Genomic DNA, 23,256 nt, shown 5'->3' on the forward strand with positions numbered 1-23,256 from the left:
GGATTTCAAGTGAATTAGTTGGAATCTTTTCTCGAGTTTTTTTAACGAGAACAACAAATAAAACATTTTAGTTTTTATACTGTTTTTGTTTTTTATTTATATTTTGAGTTATGAATTTTTTATTATTATTTTTTAATATTTTTTGAGGGGTTTTTGATCTTAATAGAAAACCCCTAAAAAATTCAAAAAAATAATTAAAAAATTCATAACGCAAAATATAAATAAAAAACAAAAAATCTAAAAAAAACTAAAATGTTTTCGCCGTTATCCTCGTAAAGAAAAAAAAACCTCAATTCTAATTCATGTTAAACGAATACATCAAGAATAGAATTGATTTCAACAAATTCCAAATCCTATGCAAATTCCAATTCCAATTCCACTCTATTTCGTGAAACGAACGCGCCCTTAGACCACCCGCTATGGGGCGCTGAAGGGGGAGGAAGGGGGCGCGGTGGATGTCGTACACCGTCGCGGGGTGCGGAGGGGTCTGGCGGGGTTGGGACGACCTGCACGGAAGGAGTGGTTCTTTCTTCATCACTCACACACACACACACACACACATATATATATATATATATATATATATTGGGGGCGCCCAAGGGACATTAAACCCTAACGGGACAGGCTTCGATGCCCCTTTTTACGAAGTAACGACGTGGCACTGTTGAGGGGCTTCGAAGGCCCCCCCCCCCCCCAACACCATAGCGGATAGCCTTAATGATTTATGGAGCATCTAATAAATGAGTTTTAATAGCATGCTAAGAGATTCAGAGATTACCTTTTATTCGGTCAAGGTTGCCAAATAGCCCCGAAATATTCTACTTCTATAGTGATAATGAATCTTTAAGTTATATTTTCCTTTTTTCCTTTCTTTCAAGATTTTGTATGATCCGTCACAATCGATCAATTAATCTATCATTTATAAAAGTGTTGTTTTCTTGTGTATCAAATTCATGCATCCATTAAATGGATACGAGTCAAGAGTACAAAAGGGAGGATTAATGTGCCTAAATATGTGTGGTTATAAGAAATTGGTATATTTAATATAAAATTATTCTAAAAAAACCCCATTGCAAAAATAAAGCATCTTATTTGGGGAATCAGTCAATCGGGTTCTCAAGTAGAGAAAACGAAGTAAGTGTTTTTCTATACGAAAAACAAAAAAGAGTTGCGAAAACACCCGTAAATTGTAATAGAGACGAGATGGATGAAAGCAATATCTTCTATTACAAATAAAAGAACTTGTACCATTGACATGATCTATCTTATATCTGTCGTCTCTGGAAAAAAAAATCAAGTTTACTCGTGAGGATAAAGTTAGACGAAATAGGATCATATTCGTTTTCAAATCGTTATTTTGAAATTTTGCTATGGATCATCAACGGATGAATCATCGCAAATATGAACTTACCAACATTCACAAAAAAAAACTTAAGGAAACTTTATTCAAAATTCATAAACTGTCAGTAATTACATGTATTAGTGACAAGCTTTATATTCAAATTTTCTTTTATATATGTTATTTGGATTAACGAAAAAGTAAATAAATTTATAGATGTGCTTAAGATATCTCTTGATGAGTTCTAATAGATAACAAATCATTGAAAAAAAATCAAAATATCCTTTTGTAGTTGGTAATTTCAAACATGTCTCCTCAATGGTGACGAATCCCCATTAAAATTTTTGTTTGGTAAGGTACCTCCTTTGCCCATGGACAATTTATTTTTTGAGATGAGAATGAGACGTGTTTGAAAAAACTAATGGTAATCCTAGTTTTATGCTCCATTGTAAAACTATGTCTTATATCTTTCTTAATACTTGTTGGATAAATAAAGCATAATTACCCATTAATTAAAGGTATCAGTATATATACCGGTTAGTTTTTTGAAATCTTTCATTGGAATTTTCAAAGAGTTTTTCTTTACGAAATTAGTTTTGGTAAATTTAATTTTAATAATTTACAATATGACTCATTGATCGATAATAATTCATATTATCACTCTGACTGCCAAAAATATGAACTTTCATTTTCATTGTCATGGACAATCCTAGTAACATAATAATTATGAATTTATATTTAATTCTAGCTCAATTTCGCTAACAAGGGTGATTATGAACTAAATGGGGAAATATAGTAGCGAAATCAAGTGGAAATCAAATGTATATCGAGTGTAAACTAATGATTATCATGACACTTGGACTATTAGTAGCCTAATTATAAATCAAGTGGAACTTTCACTTTTATCGTTCTTAGCAACAAAAGTAAAAGTTGAAACTGTCAGCAGCCAAATTGTTAGTATGAATTTTTAACGGTTAATAAGCCATAGTTTGAATTATTAAAAATCCGATTTCCATTTAAATTCGCATGACCTTATTATTCAAGAAATTAGTGAATTAATTCACTAGATAATTATAGTATGATAAAAGAAAAAAATATATAAAATGCTTATGGGTATGATTCGGGTAAATAAGCTGCACATCTTGGGTAGTCAGGGTCATGTATCACCTAATAAGACACGTATCTCACATCTGTGAAAATTTCATATGTAATTACATATTCCCATCCCGTTACCGCAAGATATAAAGACAAAAGGTTCTTTGTTTTAATTGACGACGAGGTGGACAACCAAAGAGGTATTATGATGTATTAATTTAAACTAGTTGTATTCAACCTATGCTCTCTGACAAAGACGTGATGGGAATGCGGTTAATTGGTTCTATTCTTTATGATACCGGTATAATATTTGCATGTGTTAAGAGTAACCGAAAAGTAAACCCAATAAACAAAATCATAATTTGAACAATAGGATGTCTACATGTTTCTTGTTTGTTGTGGCGGCTACTCGGGTTTGCACATCCAATAGTTGCCACGGAAAAATTGCATAGTAATTTAGAAAAAAGAAAAGTCGTAACATAAAATCGTGCAAAAACATGTCTAATCAATCTAGTAGTGTTGTTTAAATACGCAAATACAATAATCAATGAGCTCATCTAGCTTGTCTTTCCGTAATTTCTTTTACTTGTCTATATTGATTAATTTTCTGATTTGTTTACATCAAATATATTGGATTCTTTTGTAATCAAATTAATCATAGATAAATACAATAAATATCATATCTCATCAATCATGTCAAAGTTTCCGAGCTCTTGCTATTCACAGTATTTGATTTTAGGGACATGAACATAAGATCGATGTCGTTGTCACCATCAAGAGGCATCAAGATATTAGTGTTGAGAGCAGTATACACCATTAGAATGAGTGAAACCAGTACTGAGAGCCCAGAGAGTATTATCATGAGCAAATGAGCAAAATCCGTCTTCATTTCCTGTGCATATTCGGTTGAGGCCAATGCCAATATTGTTAATGGATATGAATATGCCCACCATACCACATTATATTTTTTCATTGATTTCTTGAATAAATTCGGTCTTGACACCTCAAAATTCAACATCAAATTAACAAAAAGAGATTAGCTCATATGGAAATCTTTTTTTTTCCGAAAAAGTGCGTCCCTATTATAAATCATAGTGTGTAAGACATAAAAAAAATTAATTAAATGAAATGCTTATATTATTTTATTATGACCTTTTATGAGTATTAAATTGCAAAGGGCCGTACACCGATCACTTTCATCGGACAAAGTAGACCAACTGCTAATATGGATTATAATGTTTTTTTTTCTATTAAGAATATTAAAACTATTTTGTTTTACTCAAGCATTCTCAGCCGCTAGTCTAAAAATATATGAGGGGGATTTGTAAATTATATGGTATGGTTATAGTGGCTGTGAGTAGAGGATAGAGAAAATGTTATATGAAAACGTTAAATTTGGGGTTTTCACTATTCATAATGTATAATTTTTTAATATTTTATAAAAGTGGTTGCGAGTGTAGGAGGAGAAAAGATAATGATAAATATATAAAAAATATTATTCTATTAAACATGAGAAAGAAAAATATATTGATTTTTAGTGTAATAATATGATATATATGGATATATGGTATGGAATATGTTGAGAATGCTTTTAGATATTTCATGATTTCACTGGCAAATGGTTCATTAGTTAAGACAAAACCATCAAAACAACAAATGGTTGGAACGTTTTGGGTTAAAGTCCCCTAGATAATATTACGATCGAGTTTTTAAAATATTGATGTGAATAATTTATTAATCATATAAGTCAATTTTTATTTTTTTTATCGAAATACAAATTGAGATTAACAAGTAGTGTTTACCTCTAGATAAAAGGTAAACGGGTAAAAATTTACACTGCTAGCACCTTTTAAAATTGCATACCTCAATCTTTTAAATTTGATAAAATGGTACTGCATGTTATCAAAATGGTTACCCTTTATGTAACATCACCTCAACACAAAGTTATTTGCAAACTTTTTAGAACTTTTCACATGTGAAACAATGACTTTAATATAGTAAAACTTAGTTAAAAAATATATATATGTTGGTCATGTGTATGAAATTTTTAATGATGTACAAAGAGGTTTAAATAGTTGAGCAGAAAATTATTATTCAAACATACCAGTGATAAGAACAGAAACACAGAAAGATAAAACATCATCTTTGAACAACAATCAAAAGTCCCAGAAATTGAGTCCCAAGCCAAGCTAGCCATGCTCGGAGCAGCAATAAACAAGAACATAACCGGCCGTAGCAACGCCGGCATGCAACTATTTCCGGTTAACCTTTGATACAATGTCACAAACAACACCACATAATGCACAAACCCTATAGAAAACATAACCATTGCACTCTCCTTCCACCCCATCTCCACCACCACCCGTGCTGCCACAAAGTTACCAATCATCGATAGCTGACTCGCCGGATTAGCCACCGTGGATAATAGCCTCTTTCCTTTAGTTAACCATTGTCCATATATTTTCACATCAAGAATAATAATAGGAAGAGTAAACACACACCATAGAATGAAATAATAATAATAATAATAATAATAATAATTGTCGGTTTTGGGAGCGAAAAACGGGGACGATTGGAGTAAAAGGAGGCATGAAATCCATGGAGCAAAGAGGTAATTTACGTGGATATTATTTAGGTATTCTTGTTTAACCATGTTGGATAATAATGCACATTTTAAAATGTATAGTATTGAAAGTGATACTAATATGAACAAAGATAAACACCACATGAGAATGAATGCATGGGAGGGTAAAACTCGTAGCATGTTACGATAATGATGCGCGTGATCGGGTGGCTCGCGTAGGGTTTTCCAAAGGAGGGTTTGGAAGCATAAGGAAAGAGGTATATGAAAGTAGCCTGCATGGAGTCTTGTAATGATTGGAATAATAATGGATTTGATTGTTATGAGAATGTGATCATCTTGGGTGGTGTGGAGGGTGGTGGTTGTGTTGATGGTTAGATGAACCTCCGGTGGTGTGGATGGTGGTTGTAGGGTGGGTTTGATCTCATGCATTGTGGTGGTGGTGGGAATGGAGATGGTGGTTTGTGTGTGTGTTTTACACATTGTTAGTAGATAAAGATATTTGATGATATCCAAGTTTGTTGGTTTTGTGTGTGTATATATTGAGAAGGAAATTGAATAATATTTATTAGTTCTTTTTTTATTATGAGAATTCAAAAACATCTACAGTTTTTAAGAATAGATGATAAATTAGAAAATATTAAAATTTTGTGTCTTGCATATATTATATATTTATATATTTATAAATTAGAAAATGTTAAAATTAAGTATACAACATAGTGTGATAATGTATTATTTTTTTTGTATAATACGAGTTCTGCATACATAAAAAAAATAAGACATGATAGTAACATAAACCGCAACAAGTAAGCCGTTTGAGATTTTCGGTTCAATGGTATAGCCGATAGTTAGAAACCAGGAAATGATCGTGTAAATTCAACCAGCTATTTAACTTTCATTATTAGTTTTTTTTAAGTAGCACCGTTATGCTTTATATTTTTGAAACATAGTTATATAAATAAACTTAAGCAAAAACAAATGATTTTGAAAATTAAAAAAAGAATCATTTCAAATGATAAAACAGCCAAAATTAAATTGTCGAACCATCATACAATAAAAACTAGCCAACCTGCAAACTAATTTATACTTATTTGTGTCCAAAACCATCGTTAACGGTCGAGCAAAAACGTAATGTCTAAACCAGCAATTACTAGCCGTGAACTGTGAACACTCTAAATTATTTATATGACTTTTTAAAATAGTTAATTTAGAAAAGACCAGTCAACTTTTTTATAAAAAATATATATCCACATTTGATTATACATCTTTATTCATTACAAGTCATATCAACAAAGTAAAATTTTAGCTGAAAATGAGACAACCAATTAATCGGTCATATAAAGTGGTAGTAACTACGTACAGACTCTTACAAATCTATATTTAGAGCAAACAAAATAGATTTTCTGATAATATTTAATAATCTGATAATTCAACAAATTCATAAATAATATATTTTTTTAATAATTTGCTTTTAATATATATGGTTCCTTCCTTTTGTTATATTTAAATGATTTATGTTGCATTAAAAGGAAATAAAAGGTTGAGAAATTGGTTTTGGAGGTTTACGTGGGACTAAAGGCGGCTGATCAACTCGGGTAACCCATTTGGACCGAACCGGCTAGATGTCATGTCATGACGGTGGGCCCATATAGAGTGCTCGGGTTAACGGCTTGACTAATGAGTCAAGTGGGCACGCAATTAAATCGAAAGTCTTTAGTTCACATACCACTTTTTTAAATTTCAATCCCAAATGCTATTAAAAGGTGCTTCGTTACAATGAAAATATCATCGGTAAACATAGATGCTCGGTTCACCCAAAGTTGACAAAGATCACAATGTATTTCGAAGTTTAGAGATTTTTTATTTAAAAAAAAAAACATGTTTTTCATGTCAAAGGTTCGTACATGATCGATTTTATTTTTAACGTTATTTACTATGTCTTGATAAATATGTTAGAATTTTAGTTGGACGGTTTACTTATTTACCTGTGGTCCATCTTGTTTAACATGGAAAGACATTGTTGTGATACTATTTTTCTGTTTAGCTTTTTAATAAGATGTAAATATTTACATTCAAAAGAAATAAATAACTGAAAGCATAAACATTTTGAGAAAAATGACTTGTCGAGGAGACTACATAATCATGAACATCCTTTAAGTGGTTTGCTAGGTATGGGTTTTTTTTTTGCGGACTTTCGAGCGAGAATGAAACTGAGATGGGAACAGAATTCTACATACATAGAGAGCAAATTGTTGGGCCCGTTCCTCCCCAAACCATGAGATGCATCTAGATTCACGTGGATAACCGGCTTGTCATTTATATTCGATGTTTGTAAAAGAATACAATTTGTGTATCAGCTTTTTTTATTCATCTAGACAGAATCTATAACTCTACATAAGTAGCAACTTTAATATATTTTTAAACCAAAACAGTGCCCATTAACATCAATTGGTTGTTTCACAAATTTTGAAACTTCAATCAAATGACTACAAGTCTACAAGGTAAACTCGACAGCTTCCACTTGCGACAACTGCGTGTCCATTTATTCTCATAGATGTCAAAATCCTGCATTTTTTATTCTACTGCAATATTTGCTTTTAGCCCATTCAACGTGTCCGCCATCTTTGAGGATAATGACGCTCGTTTATGACCATCATCCCTGGTTCTAATTTTAGTTCCTCTTTGTCTTTATAAATTTTGTTGATAAAAGAATGTGAAGATTTTTAATTTTGTAGACTTGTAGTACAACTATTAACATGTGGCGTGTCAAAGAAAAATTGATTATTTAAAAAACCATGTTGAAAATCAACACCAAAATTGTGTTGAAAATCACCGTCAAAATTATTTTCAAATCCGTATTCATTAGATGCATTAATAGAATAATATTAGGTATATTTAAGTAGCATAAAACCTCATATTTCTTCTTGTAATAAATCCGTGCGAATAAACATGGATTCGACGAAACAAGCCAACACTAGTACTATATCTTCAACGACATCCACATAAAATATTTCTTCATTGATTTTTTTAAACATGCTTTGAAACTTGAAAGTATAGAAATGTTATTGTCAACGTATATATCCACACGAAATGTATTTAGACAATTTATGATGATCATAAAATGTTTAACCAAACCGATTTCAATAAAGAAATTATTAGTTTGTAATAACTAATATATTGCTATCTAGACATATTGCACAAGAGCACATAAATAAATGACAAAAACTTAAAAGTTTCTTGAATAAATAATCGATATGGAAATATGATCGGAGCGCTTGAAACTTACCGGCAGCTTCATACAATACCAAAAAAACGGTTGTGCATTTGGTTTGATCACTTTCGTCACTTTCATTCAAAATCTTTTATTCTCTCATAGCTTCCGTTTAAAATTGGGTATTTTCATCCATTTCGTTACCCATCAAATTTTCTCAGCTAAATTGGGGGTATTATAGCCTTTTTATAAATTAACAAATCTAAATATTTATTACTATTATTATTATTATATATAATGAAATTTTCTTCATTTGATAAATTCGGGACATAGTATTTTTCAACCTGCAACAGACACATAAACTTAGGGGCTGTTTGGAATTTCTTATTTTCACCTCCTTATAACTTATAAGGAGAAGTCATAAGTTGCAAATGTGTAACTTATCAATATTTCCTCTCACATAATAAGAAAACCCAAACACCCTCCTAATCTAGAAGGTTGCTCATTCGCCGACAACCAATCCAGCATACATAGTCTTATTTTCTAGTCTATCTTTAGTGGGGAACTGACATTTTTATGGCTTGCCCCTAATTTTTATTATCTTTATCTTTTCTTGGGCTCCTCGGTTTAGTTACTAATGGGCTCTTAGTGGACTATCCCTATTCTTAACTAAAAAATAAACCCATGATATATTTAATTATAAATTTGTTTTAATTTACAAACATTTTAATACATATATATATATATATATTGTTCACTAAAAGGCATGAACTCTCACTCCATAGACCCCTAGCTATGGGACGCAGAGAAGGGGGCGCGAAGAGCGGGGAACTCCGAAAAGGAGCGCGGAAGAGGGCATCCTTGGAACGGCCAGTGCGGAAGAGGGAAAAGGTGGGCCCTCCCTCTCCATCTCTCACACACACATACATATATATGTGTATATATTGGGGCGTCTAAGGGGCTTTAAACCATAGAGTGGCAGGCTTCGAAGCCCCGTGGCGATGATATGGCACCAGAGCAGCCTTAAGGACGAATCAAATTTAGGGCATGTTGGGAGTGAGTTTGAAAAATACTTATTGACTTATTAGTGTTTTCAAAAAAACAATTAATTAAAATATGTTTGGCAATCACATAAATCTTTCTTATTTTAGCCTTTTGAAATGGTTAAAAAACAGTTATCCAATAGCCTCAAATCCTGACTTTTCAAAATGATTTTTTGAAAAAGCCAATAAACCAATAAGCATTTTTCAAACTCAATCCCAAACATGCTATGATATGGCACCAGAGCAGCCTTGAGGACGAATCAAATTTAGGGCATGTTGGGAGTGAGTTTGAAAAATACTTATTGACTTATTATTGTTTTCAAAAAAAACAATTGACAATCACATAAATCTTTCTTATTTTAGCCTTTTGAAATGGTTAAAAAACAGTTATCCAATAGCCTCAAATCCTGACTTTTCAAAATTATTTTTTGAAAAAGCCCATAAACCAATAAGCATTTTTCAAACTTAATCCCAAACATGCTCTTAAAGTTATTAACAATAGCCAAAAACACTTTTGGTTTTGTTCGAATAGAGACAGACTTGTAATTACCTATATAGTTTTCTTATAATTACCTATATAGACTTGTAAACGAACCGAACGGACATGAACAAAGGCATGTCTGTGTTCTTTAATTTAACTTTTAACAAACACGAACACTTAATTAAACAAATATTTGTGCTCATGTTCATTAGTTCGTGTTCGTGTTCATTCATTAAAAACCTAAACGAAGAGTTCACGAACATAAATGAGCATAATTAAACAAAGATAAACGAACATAAAGGAGCATATATATACATACATTAACGAACACAAGAACACATTTAAATTAAAACAAACAAATATAAAACATATTAGGATATAATTACTAAATGCAAATAATATTTAATAATTTTCAATTAATATGTAAACGAACATGAACGAACGCAAACAAACTTAAATGAACGATCATAAACGAACGTTCACAAACATAAATAAACGACTGAAACACGTGCTTATGTTCGTTCGTTTAGTTAAATGCACACAACATAAATGAAATTTCCGCCAAACAATTGATTTGATGAACAAACAAAATAATTAACTCCTCCATAAATCTTACATTATTGCCTTTATAGCGCTTCTTTCATCTTTTAATCATTGTATTTAAAGTTAAGTATCATCACTAATTGGCTTATCCGGGTTAACTCGAAACCCGATCCCATTAACAATTCGGTTATTCAGATTAATGCTTTTGACCCTATTTAACCCGACCCAAATTTACTTATTCGGGTTCAGGTCGGGTCGGGTATGGTATTTTGCTATCTATCTATAATCTATCTGCTGGTTTCTCCTTGGTTGGTGTTAACTATCCATGGCTACCACTCTGCTTTCTTCGCACCTCCTACGCGCCAATTCTTCTTCACCAACCCCACTGGTGCCTTCATCTCCTCGACCACTGCATATTCGGATCCCAAACAGTCCGTTAATTACTCCAATTGATACAAACAGAAGAAGGTATTCATTCATTCCTCTAATTTCATGTTTGCATTCTCATAAGAGCTGGAATGATACCATATTGTTATTGCCATAGGATGGAAACAACCTCCTACGGGTGTTTATGACTCGTGTTAAAATATACAACAAAAAGATTGAATTTGATATTATTTTAATAACTAATTTGATTATTTTACATAAATCTGTTGGAACGGAAAAAAATGTCAACTAATAAAAACACAAATAATATGATATATAAACAAATTGGTGTGAAGTATGTGGAATCAATGAGAGTGATTATTTTAGTTTATTATATTAACGAGAATTTTAGAAGTTGAATGAAATTTAATTTAATTTTGAATTATTTTAGAGCATGTTTGGGATTGAGTTTGAAAAATGCTTATTGGCTTATTGGGCTTTTCAAAAAGCCAATAAATTAAAACGTGTTTGACGATCACAAAAATATTTCTTATTTTAGCTTTTTGAAAGGGTTAAAAGGCAGTTTTCCAAAAGCCCTAAATCCTAACTTTTCAAAACGGCTTTTTGAAAAAGCCAATAAGCATTTTTCAAACTCAATCCCAAACATGCTCTTATTAGCAAGAAATTACGAGAATGCGTGTTATTTATTGAAAGAAACCTTGTTTTATTAGTATATAGAAGTAGATTTATATGCATTTTTTTATTATGTATTTTGATAAAAACCTTAACAAGCCTAAGCTCGGCTGGAGCTCATTTGCACTGCTTAAACAAGCAAAAACTCGGCTCGATCTCGGTTGTGCAGTGTGAAATTAATACACAGAAATCCAAAAGAGTTAAAACTTAAAAATACAGTAGGCTCGTTAAGGCTCGATGACCCTAAACGATGTTCTCATACTAGGCTCGAGCTCTGCTTCGATTACGAAATGTGCTTTCTCTGAGGCTTGAGCTCAGCTCGGGCTTGATAAAGCTCGAGCTTTTGTCGAGCTTATCTCGAGGTGCTAGCGGGCGGCTTGGCTCGTTTGCACACCGTACAAATAAGCTAGATAAGTTCTAGCAACAGATAGATATGCAAGCTGTTGAATTTTCTGAAAAATGTTTTAGGGTTACAATGGATGCTTTACGAAGATGCTGTTGTCTTTTGGTGCGTGAATCCGTTGATTATTAAATCACTTATTTTTGGATATAATGAACAGGTGAAATTTGGTATGTGCAGTCAATAAAGGGGCCGAAGATGCATTTAAAAAGACCGTTGAAGTCGATAGACTTATAGACATGTTAAAAAATGCAAGTGATCATGAAGTAAGCACTAAACACGCATTTCTTTACTTGGTCATTAATAATTTTCATGTCACTATTGTATGTTTTAAATTATTAATTATCTTTGGAAACAGCTTCAGAAACTTGTTGTGGAAAATATTCTTGCTTTCAACGAGGGCTTTTGGATACGACTCGCAGCTAGAACCGACACTTGCAAATCAGATGATGATAAAGTACATACTTTCACTTGATTAAACTTTCATTCCTGCATTCTAATAAGCCAAAAGATTGATTTTTTCTATGTTTGCAGCAAGATTTGGAAGAGTTGGCTTCATCTGTCATGGCCATAGTTGATCGCGTTGTACACAAGACCAATGTACTATTCCTTAACCATTTTTAGCATAATTGCACGCACACACGCGCACTTATGAGTTCTTTACTTGTAGTTTTAAATTAGAAAGGTAATTATTTATTCAACTGCATTTATTTTATAATGCTTTGTTATTTTTTTTCTGTAATATCTTTTTACACATATCGCAGTTTTCTTCTTTTTGTAGGAAAAAATAGAGTCAGCTACCGATGTTCTCAAGGGAATTTTAAGACCCGTTGTGAATGAAGTAGAAGAGATTTGTTGGCCTCCTTTGGATCCGAACGCCATCAGCCTCATGGAAAAGGTACTGTTTGCTAGAAATAGTTAGTGTTAGCCTGTTAGGGATGTTCAAAAACCGCTGAGCCGCCCGAACGGTCCACACCGAGCTAAATCGACCGGTTTGGAACCTGCCGAGATATCAATAAATAAAAAAGTATTTGTTTAATCCATGTAGTTTTCATTATAAGAATCCAGCAATTATAATATGTGTAAGTATTTTTAATTATAATACATATTATTTGTTGGCCCAGATTTAATAAGCATACATATTATTTATTGGGCCGGTTTGGTTTAGCTCCAAAAACAGTTGTTGCTGGTTCGGCTCAAAATTTCTGTCAAAACCGGCCAAGGCGGACGGTGAACATCCCAAGTTCGCGTGTCGAGCTCGATTACAAATTATGTTAGTGCAATGATAATTTCATTGTTTAAGTAGAATTATTTAGGTGTTTTATGCAAATTAAATGGGTCCAAATTCCATCTCTACTTACTAGGATCAAAAAATATTTTTAAACATTATCAGAGCCTTTGTTTGGTATTTTTTTTCATCCTCTATAGTATGCTTAATTATGATAATGAAAAAATCCTTTTGGTATTTTTTCCATCCTTAAACAGGAAGTAAGACAAAGGGAGCAGGAAGGCCAATTAGATGAGGGGTTTCTAGCAGAAGTCAGTGCACAATTACGCCAGGTAAAACCGTTCGCTCTTATTTTCATTTTTACTAAACTTTTTAACGAACTAAATAATAATTTTGTTTTTTTTATAAAACCTTTTTCAGGCAAAGGAAGATGGAGACAAGCCAGGTCTTGAGGCAATGCTGCAAAAAGTGTTGCAACTGTATGCATCAAGAGTCCTATCAAAACGTAGTTACGCCATGAAAGGTGCTAAATTTATATTTATATATTATTATTTTATATTATATTAACTCAACGCATAAAATGGAGCGTATAAAGACTCATAAAATTTGACCTTTTACTACTTCAAATGTTGAATCATATTGGTGCAGGGAATGAAGTTTTAAAAGCCGAAAAATGCCTTGAAGATATTATCAAAGGTGCTACTTAACATTATAGTTAAATATTAAATAACATATTTTAATATTTAGGTCAATTTTTAACAAATATTGTTTGATTGCAGCTCCAGAATCAGATTGGAATAAGGTGCTGATAGATAATTTGAGTGGTGGCAAAGGGGATGTCTCACCGGATGAACTGTATGCGGTTATAAAGAAACGAATAGAAAGAACACTCATTCGAACGGTTTGCACATTTCCCTTATTATTTTATAATCTTCTTGTTTTGTTTTCATATTAAAAGTTCCAAATATTTTAATTTCAAAAATGTACACAGGAGGGAGGCTCGTATCAGCAGCGTATCATTGTCGAGTTTTTGAAAGGTATTCAATCAAGAACAGAGGAGATAGCACAAGTACTCCAAGGGAAACCATAATAGTTTAAAGTTTAAGCATCATGAGTTTGAATTTGATCACGAGGATGACAAAATCAACTTTTTGGGCATAGTTTTTCTTGATTTTTTTTATATAAAATATTACATGTTAAAGGCAGGAAAAAGACATGATCCTTATTAAATATTTTGTAGGGCCTCAATGAATATAGGCAATCTGGCATATCTATCTGTAAAATAAAAAAATAATAGATGTGTGAAAATCAAATTCAAAATGGGACATATGTTTTCTACTTTATTTGGTCCTACAATTTCCAAAGAGTTGTTTCCAAAGGGGTAGCTAGGTTGAATGGAAGTAGTTGGAGTGACATTTAAGCTTCACATGCAATGTTCATAAATTTAAAGAAACTTAACCTACTTCTTTGGATCCACGACAATAATTATACTACTTTTAAAAGGGAATGACTAAATTACATTTTCAGTAAACACATTATAACATGCACCTAACAGGATTTAAACCTCGGCTTTTTATACATGAGCCACACCGCTTAATCACTAGAATGTTTGTTAAGGACAACTAAATTACATGATAAAGGAAGATTAAGAAAAAAATAAATAATTTTTGTATGATTGACTAGAGAAAACACAAAATTTGAAACCCCAATTAGTCTGTTACCATAGTTAAAGTACATTATTGCTAAATAAAGTTACTCTAAATTTTAGTTTTTATTAAAACCAAGCTGCGTTTTATATAAAATATATACATATGTTTTTAAATATATCTTGGGGTTTATCATCAAATATTTATTTTATTTCTTTTATCATTTGGACCCCAATAACATTCCTTTCTCATAAAGTTGATCAATAAACTTTTAATATACTATATATCTGATATCTCCACAAAAATATCTATAGATTCTTTTATTTTATCATAGGATTATATTGTAAGTAACAAATATTTTTAAAAATATATAAAAACTTGAAGGTAAAGGGTTTAAATCTGAAATGTGCAACCATAGATGATTAATAGGAGTAAATTTTATTATTATTTTTTTTTAATGGCTAAATTTTTGCATTTTATTTCTCACTTCAACCATCTTATCACCCCATCAAAATGGGAATTGCTATATGAGTAAATTTGAAACCGGTCTAAAAAACAGTGAATAACTGAATACAAAATTAATCACTTAATGGAATTAATTAAAATTAGTCAGATTAATCCAGTAATTGTATGACTTGGTTGAGTGCTCTTGAGCCATGTTTGTTTAGGCCCGTTACCGATACAACTGGTTGAATCGGCGAACCAGATAAGTGATTGGATCTTATGTCCAAAATTTTATAATAAGAATTATAATAAGAAAAATCTCCCAAAATTTCATTTGCCAATTCATTTACCACTTCAAATTTCATACATTATATATTCCATGCTCTGTATTTTGTTAAAACTGTAAATGCACGTCAAGTGTAATACCGAACCAATAAATAAAAGATCGTTAATATTTCAACTATTACGCATTTGAATCATGACTCATGATTTCATGAGAACATGGGAATAAACCATGGATTATCGTTATTTGCATGAGTGTGTCTATCATTTGTTGATATGTATGAATGCCGGTGGCACGTTTGCTTGTGGTTAAATATTCCAACCCCTATGAATATTTTTTCGATTAGTCAAATGTTGGAGCCTGGAGAAAATCAAGTCGATGCTATTGAAAAGAAGGCATTACTAGCGGTGTTCTTGGTTACACTTTGGAATTTGTGGAAGCAAGTTTTCTTGATACAAAGCAGTGGAAAAGATTAGATTCAATGTATTGAATTAGCTAACGCTACTAGTTTATATATTTTTAATGCACTCGTTTAAGTCTAACTTTACTTAACTTAAACGAGTGAATTAAAAATATTTAAATTAGCTAACTTTACTAAAACAATAAAATCAAATGAACCACTAAGAAATGATATTTACAATTTTAATGTTGGCATGAATACCATAGGAAATTGCAAGGTATTGCGACTGATTGTAGTATTATCTTGTTATTTTGATAAACTGAGATTCACTTAATACCCCAATGAGAAAATTACATGAGGTGCATAATTGATAAGGACTATTCTAGTTTCATATGCTAATATACCTTGATGGTTCAAGTAGGCGATGCCCGCTATAAACCGAGGGTCTGGCCCTCGAGGAGTCGAGGGGCGGGGCATTAGTTTAAAGTTGCTTGAATTTGATCATCAGTATCAACCATGTTTTTTAAGTACAAAATACGGATTTTACAAATGGATTTGCTATTCACTATAGCAATGTTCCTCAAAATTGGTTTGAAATTTTTTTTAAGACAAAATTCTATTACTTTTGGAGATTCAAACCCAAAAGTGTTTATTGAACACAAAATCTTTGTGTATGCTTGAGTTGGTTTGCTAGTGTTTACTTCATATGTGGATGTGCTTGGTAGTCAAAATATGTGTACATATAGTTGGATTTGTCAAAGTTGATGTTTGAAGATAAAACAAAAATAAAAATAAAATAATAAAAATAAAGCAGTTATTAATTTATGGTTGAAAAGAAAAAGAAAAGCTGCTGAAAAGGAGTCGTTTATACATAATTTTGTTTCAATTTACTTTAGGCTGAGGGGTGTGGGGGGCGCGAGAGGGGGCGCGAGTGGGGGCGCCATCCAATAATATTGTGACGTGTGGCAGAGAGAGAAGCTTGATAAGATGGGTGTTGGTAGTGGTGATAGCGCCCCGGGGCATGGTGTGGAGGGGCGCGAGAGGGGGCGCGAGCGGTTTATTTTTTTATTTTTTTATAAATGTATTAAAAAAACGTATTATTAAAAAAACAATAAATTATTTAAAAAAACACACATTTTTTTGAAAATTCATAATAAAAAAAACATACTAAAAATTAAACAAACAATAATATTTAATAATAACACTAATCTAATACAAGATCATCTGGTCTCCTCGCCCACAAATGTTCAACCAACTCATGTCGAAGCTCCCCGTGTATCTCACGGCTCTTGATATTTGCTATGTTATGAAGTTTTTGTTGATCACTGATTGTGGACGGTTGTGGCGGAATGTCACCTTGGTAGTTTTGGCATATAGCTTTGCCCTCGTCTTCTAACGTCATGTTGTGTAGGATAAGACACGTGTAGACGACGTCCATTATCCTCTCCCGAGTCCAATAACGTATCGGGTTCGCCAGAACATAATATTGTTTTTTTATAGCTCCAAAAGCTCTTTCGATATCTTTTCTAGCAGACTCTTGCTTCTTCGTAAAATACTTCCGTTTGTCGGCGATTGGATCTGTAAAAGCTTGAACTAACACAGCCCATTCGTTGTAAATACCATCGACCAGATAGTACCCGTACTTGAAGAGTTCTCCATTTGCAACAAAAGATTGAGGTGGTTCAACCCCGTCGATAAGGTCGTTGATCAAATGTGACTGATCGATAACATTAAGGTCGTTATTTGACCCAGCAACACCAAAAAAAGCATGCCAGAACCAAAGATCCTGTGACACCGCCGCCTCAAGTATGAGGGTCGGCCCTTCATGATCACCACGGTGGAACTGACCTCGCCAGGCCGTTGGACACATAGCCCATCCAACATGCGTACAATCGATGCTACCTAGCATCCCAGGAAAACCATGTTTTTCTGCGTGCACCTCATATATGCGTTGGATGTCATACGTTGTAGGTTTACGCAGATATCTCCGAGCGTAAGTCGATATGACTCCTACGTACAATATATATTAGAAAATGTAATAAATATTTAGTAAAAAGTAAAATTAATGTTTTTTACCTTGGCAGAAAAAATGAAGGGATTCACGTGCAACCCTTTTCGACATCTGTAAATACTCATCCAAAGCGTCCGACGAGATGCCGTACGCTAATTGACGGATAGCAGCCGTGCATTTTTGAAGAGGTGTAAAACCGGGAAGACCCCTAGCATCCTCCCTTTGTTGAAAAAAGGGATACCGTGCCTCTAAATCACTCGCTATACGCGTGAACAATTGCCTGCTCATTCGAAAACGAGTTCGAAAATCCGACTCCGCGTATACCGGTTGAGGGCTAAAATAATGCCTCATCAAAGTTTCGTTAGCACCCGATCGATCACGATCACGAGGTGGTGCTCTAACCCTCGGGAGTCGGGGTTGATGGGCTTGATTTTGCAAGAGATTGACCACGGCTGCGGTCAAAACTCCCCCTACTTGAAGAAGCAAATCATCCTCTTCTGAGGAGTCGGAATCAGACGAGTACGACGACATTATTTTTAAAGGTTTCGAAGATAGGGTGATTTTGGGTTTTGTGTGTGGTATGTGATATTGGTTTTGGTTGTAGTATGTGAGAATGGTTGGAGTTTGATATGTGAGAATGGTTGGTGTTTGATATGTATTGTGATATATATAGATGATTTTATTAAAAAAAAAAATATTTTTTTATTAATTATTTAAGCCTCCCAACGGCTCTTTCCTTTTCCCACAGCCCATAACGAGCGCTACCTCCCTTGCGCCTGCCTCGTTTTCCGCTCTCGCGCCCCTCTCGCGCCCCACTCGCGCCCCGGTGGTGTGGCTCTCGCGCCCCGGGGCGCTATCGAACGCCTTCTCGCGCCCCTCCTAGCGCTCCGCACCCCTCGGCCTTACAACGACCGGTCCTGTGTGTCAGAAATATAACATGTGATTTTAATAAATATATTATTAATAAAAAATAACTTAATAGTCAAATCTGAAACATTCATTAAATAAAATCAATTGCAAGTTATAGCGATGTTTAGTTGCAATTTTGATATGAATGTTTTGAAAATAAAAGTAACTCATATTTAGGACCTCACGTTGTGGCATGATCGTCAAATTGAACAAAAAATAGGCGTAAAAAAGTTAACCCATGCACGTGTGTTAACTTATAAAATTTAGACTGAAACGTAAAATTTAAAAAATAAGTAATGAGACCGTTAAACCGTATAATAATTAGACGTGAAAACAGGAAAGTTGTTCTCAACGTTTGCTGATTGTTGGGCAAAGAAATAGAGATTTTTGTAAAAGAAAAAAAATTTAATTGTAATATGAAAAAATGTCTGAAAAGATGGATAGTACGGACTGCAGAGCACACGCACTGCCACCCCAAAAGCAAGAAAAAGATAGTGCAATGAACAAGAAAGCTGTTCTCAATATTGCACATACAATAAGACAACTTAACACCCCATGCCACATCCTCTCTATTTTCTTTTCTTATAATTAAATAACGACTTTTAAATAATACTAAATACCTTATAAAATGAATTGTAATCAAGTTATAAAAATGTCAAATGAGTTAAACAGGTCGTAAATGAGTTGGCATGCTAACATTATCAAATAGTTTTCTTGCTCTAACTTTAAATGGGTTAACACGTAGAACCATGAAGTTAAACGAAGGATTAATCAAGTCATTCGAACATGAGCCTTTTGGCTAACGGAATATGAGTTTGTATCATTAGCAACAATTGAGGAACTTGAATGGCCAAAACTTATATTTACGATCTTTATCGGATATGATAGTGCGGTTAACCTGGCTAAGAGTCTAAGACTTGTAGCCAAGTGTACAATGAAAAGTCTAGACACTTAGGTGTTACTTGTTAGACATAACATTTTTCGTGAGTTCATCATGCATAATATAATATAAGTGGAGTTCGTAAGAGCTCAACACATTGAGCTTATCATCTAACAAATGATTAGGAAGGGATCTTGTGCACAAGCAAAAAGCTATGGGATGGGATTGGAGGCTGTTTAAATCTCTCATGTCGTGAAACCCATTTCCCGTACAATATAATGTTAGATGTTGAATTCATTGTGGATAACTTGACATCTAGAGATTGAAACACATATGATATATCATCTTACATTATGTTTTCAGGCCTACACCGATATTAGGTTGAAGTTTTGGCTTCTTAGTAGTTCTTTTGAAAAGTTGTATGGCAGGTGCATGAGGAAAATAACTACCTACATGAGTATGAAGTTTAGTCGTTTCAAACAAAGGTTTGACTTGGCAAATAGTAATAGTGAGAGTTCAATCCTTAGTGATGCTTCTATATAATAATATTTGGAATGCTTAATATACTAAGGTGAAAAATCTATCATTTGATATTTTCATTTATCCATGATTTGTTTTGTACTTATTTTAAGTGAATCAAGGACTACACTAAAATGAAGGAAAATTGGGTGATTATAGTGTTATCAGGTTGTTTTGAATAACTGGGATTTAGTTACATACCAAATAAGGAATCACAATATGCATTTGTACAAGTCAGTTGCTATAAACTATACATCTGTTCAAAATTGTTATATTTTAAAGCGTGCTTCACACATCATATCTCTACACCTCCTAACTTGTGCCAACATGTATTGTGATTTCCCATTTTCCCCACAAGTAAAAATCGATTACCCAATTAGAACGACGGCACTAAATTATCAATAATGTGGAACAAAAAACCTCTGGTGATTGTAAACGTACCTGCACCAATGATCAAACCCGGAAATTTAGGATTTGTAATTGTACATGAGCTGTGTATGAGGTTGGTTTAAAAATTTTACGAGTATACGACGTGTATGATATGATACATGACCGGGTACTCGAAACATGCATACATGCTTACCCGAGTCATACATGTAATATATTTTCTATTCATTTTCATATTTTTAGGCAGTAAAGAAATCTACTCATCCAATGACTTTCAAGTTTTTATATTTCTAGCTTGCATAAAAAAACAAAATTATTAAAATCTAAAAAAAACTAAGAAATGTATCTGAAAATCTTTAAAAAAATAAATTTTAACAAACTAATAGATACACCTTTACAAACAAATATAAAAGTTATATTATTGATAAATATGTCATTCTCATCCCGATAACCCACCATTTGCATGTATTTCCGTAAGTCACTCTAGCTGTTTTAGATGATGGTAGAGCTCTTGCTTCCTAATAAAACATATCTAATAATAAATTAATTGTTATTTTAATACTATCAATACCCAAATATTTAATATAAGTGTTTAACTCTTACAAACCCGTAGCTAAGGCCGGTGAGTATACACTAGTGAAAGTCACCAAATGAGCTAACATTGCATCTCAAATGAGGAATGACCTCATTTGAACACCACCCACTTCTATCTCATTTCAGTTGGGACATAAGCCCACTGACCATGCTCACCCGGGTCAGTCTAGTCTTCAGCCAGTTAAAAAAAAATTATTTGTTTTTTTTCCTTGTTCAATTCTTTATAATATCAAATAATAAAATGATGGAGAATGAAGATACTAACCTATACCCGAGGTTAAATGATGAAATAAATAAAAGGGAATGACTCAAATGAACCATATAGTTTAGCCAAAGGGATATGTTATTCATACACCATTTGGTTATCCACACACCCTACATACGATCGTACAGGGGTTATACTATCGTATGAAACACACTTGAAAGTGGGTGTGTATAAGTCAAAAGGTGTGTGAATAACCAGAGCCTTAGCCAAATCACCACCCTTGGTACTTAAACAAAGAAAATATTGTTTTGTATTGTTTTGTATGGAGTCAAACACTAATTAGTAATTAATTAATCTAAGTTAAGTGGAAAAGAGATTTCCAAGATGAATGAATAATGTATGTACCACTTCTCTTGTCTTCTACCTCTCTCTCTCTCTCTCTCTTCAATCACCCTATTCCAAATACTCTCTCTATATTCACTTTAATTCAAACTTCACACTCTTTCTCTTTCCTTTCTTCAAGACTCCTTGTTGGCATCACTCCCCAAAGGTAAACACCACACCATCCTTTGATTCTTAACTCACATGTTCAAACTATCATATCATCACACACATTACACACTCTAAACCCCTAAATTACATCTTCATGGTAAGTCACATAATCCATGTTACAAAACATGGGCTTTGTCTATATTCTTCACAAGATTTGTGGGTCTTGTTTTGTTCATAAAACAAACCAAAAAAGTTTCCTTTTTTATTAACTTTTTGTCTGGTATTTCAGCATTAATTAATTAAAGAGTTCAAGATCAAGATTCAAGATTCAAGATTCATTACATAATATCATCTTTCTCTAAATGCCAAGAGTAAGGTTAGAATAATTTAAAATCATATTAATTAAAGTTAACAAAATCAAGAATTGCATTATTATTATTATTATTATTATTATTATTATTGTAACTAGTTTATGAATTTATGAACACAGAGGGCCAGAAATGGCTCCCAGGGTAACAACCCGAAACCCGACCCGAATATCAAGCTCCGAATCCGACCCATTACACCACAGGCCAGTGACTGATCGGAGCCCAAAACTGGCTGACCGCCGGTCACCAAGAAGTGCACATTCGGAGCCTTTAAACCAAAAGAAACTCGGAACCCGAATAGCGGGTTTGGAGACTCAACTAGAACAAGCTCAAGGTGAGCTTAAGAGTCTTAAAGATCAGTTGGCATCAGCTGAAGCTGCTAAGAAAGAAGCCCAAAAGGAATTAGAGAAAAGAAATGCCAAAGTTTCGGTTTCGGGTCCGGGTTTGGGTTCGGGTCAGGGTCAAGAAGCCCGGTCTTCACCGAGCGAGAATCGGGGATCGAATGAGATCGGTGAAGGGGATGAGAATCTGAAAGAAACCGATGTGTTTGAGGTTCCGGTTGAGATGGTTAGTGTGGAGTCACCCGAGAAGCCTTGTGTTGAAGACGTGATTGCAGCGAAGAGCGAAGAAATAACGGTTTTGAAAATGGCGATCGAAAAGAAAGATAGGAAGTTAGGCGTGTTTAGCAAAGAAAATGAGAGTCTAAAAAGGGAATTAGGTGAAGCGAATGAGCGGGTATCGTCGTTGATGGCCAACGAACATAAGTCAAACTTGAGGTTGACCCGAGTGGAGGAAGAGTTCGAAAAGAGTAAAAACGACGGGGTTCAGTTAAAGGAGAAGTTGAAAGAAGTCGAGGCAGCGAAAGAGGCGCTGGAAACCGAAATGAAGAGGTTGCGGGTGCAAACCGAGCAGTGGCGGAAGGCGGCGGATGCGGCCGCAGCGATAATATCGGGTGGGGTGGAGCGGTGTGGCTCGATGGATAAGCAGTATGGTGGCGGGTTTGACGGGTTTGGCGGGTTTCCGGGGTCACCGGGTTTGGGGGATGAAATGGATGATGGGTTAAAGAGGAAGGGGAGTGGGATTAGGATGTTTGGTGATTTGTGGAAAAAGAAGGGACAAAAATAGGGTGTTTGTGTTT

At 33.7% G+C, this 23,256-nt stretch overlaps 3 protein-coding genes across 3 annotated transcripts; 2 read left to right on the plus strand and 1 right to left on the minus strand.

Moving 5' to 3' along the window:
* Positions 1-3,125: 3,125 nt before the first annotated feature.
* On the minus strand, positions 3,126-5,541 carry LOC143561942 (S-type anion channel SLAH4-like). The gene is made up of 2 exons (XM_077049893.1): positions 4,539-5,541; positions 3,126-3,437 (listed from the first exon to the last, which is right to left on the minus strand). The coding sequence occupies exons 1-2, from the start codon at positions 5,496-5,498 to the stop codon at positions 3,126-3,128; spliced, it is 1,272 nt and encodes a 423-aa protein (XP_076906008.1). The 5' UTR covers positions 5,499-5,541.
* A 6,256-nt stretch (positions 5,542-11,797) lies between these two features.
* LOC143561943 (uncharacterized) lies at positions 11,798-14,265 on the plus strand. The gene is made up of 9 exons (XM_077049894.1): positions 11,798-12,018; positions 12,111-12,209; positions 12,287-12,352; positions 12,534-12,650; positions 13,238-13,312; positions 13,401-13,503; positions 13,629-13,676; positions 13,760-13,881; positions 13,972-14,265. Exons 1-9 carry the CDS (start codon positions 11,992-11,994, stop codon positions 14,068-14,070), a joined length of 756 nt encoding a protein of 251 aa, XP_076906009.1. The 5' UTR covers positions 11,798-11,991; the 3' UTR covers positions 14,071-14,265.
* Positions 14,266-22,044: 7,779 nt separating this feature from the next.
* Positions 22,045-23,256, plus strand: LOC143561944 (interactor of constitutive active ROPs 4-like). Its single transcript, XM_077049895.1, has 3 exons — positions 22,045-22,071; positions 22,102-22,126; positions 22,241-23,256. The coding sequence occupies exons 2-3, from the start codon at positions 22,113-22,115 to the stop codon at positions 23,241-23,243; spliced, it is 1,017 nt and encodes a 338-aa protein (XP_076906010.1). The 5' UTR covers positions 22,045-22,071; positions 22,102-22,112; the 3' UTR covers positions 23,244-23,256.

The sequence above is a fragment of the Bidens hawaiensis genome, unplaced genomic scaffold (assembly GCF_021521415.1).
Source record: "Bidens hawaiensis isolate Kalapana, Puna unplaced genomic scaffold, B.hawaiensis_p1.1 tig00020887_1, whole genome shotgun sequence".
Taxonomy (NCBI): Eukaryota; Viridiplantae; Streptophyta; class Magnoliopsida; order Asterales; family Asteraceae; genus Bidens; species Bidens hawaiensis.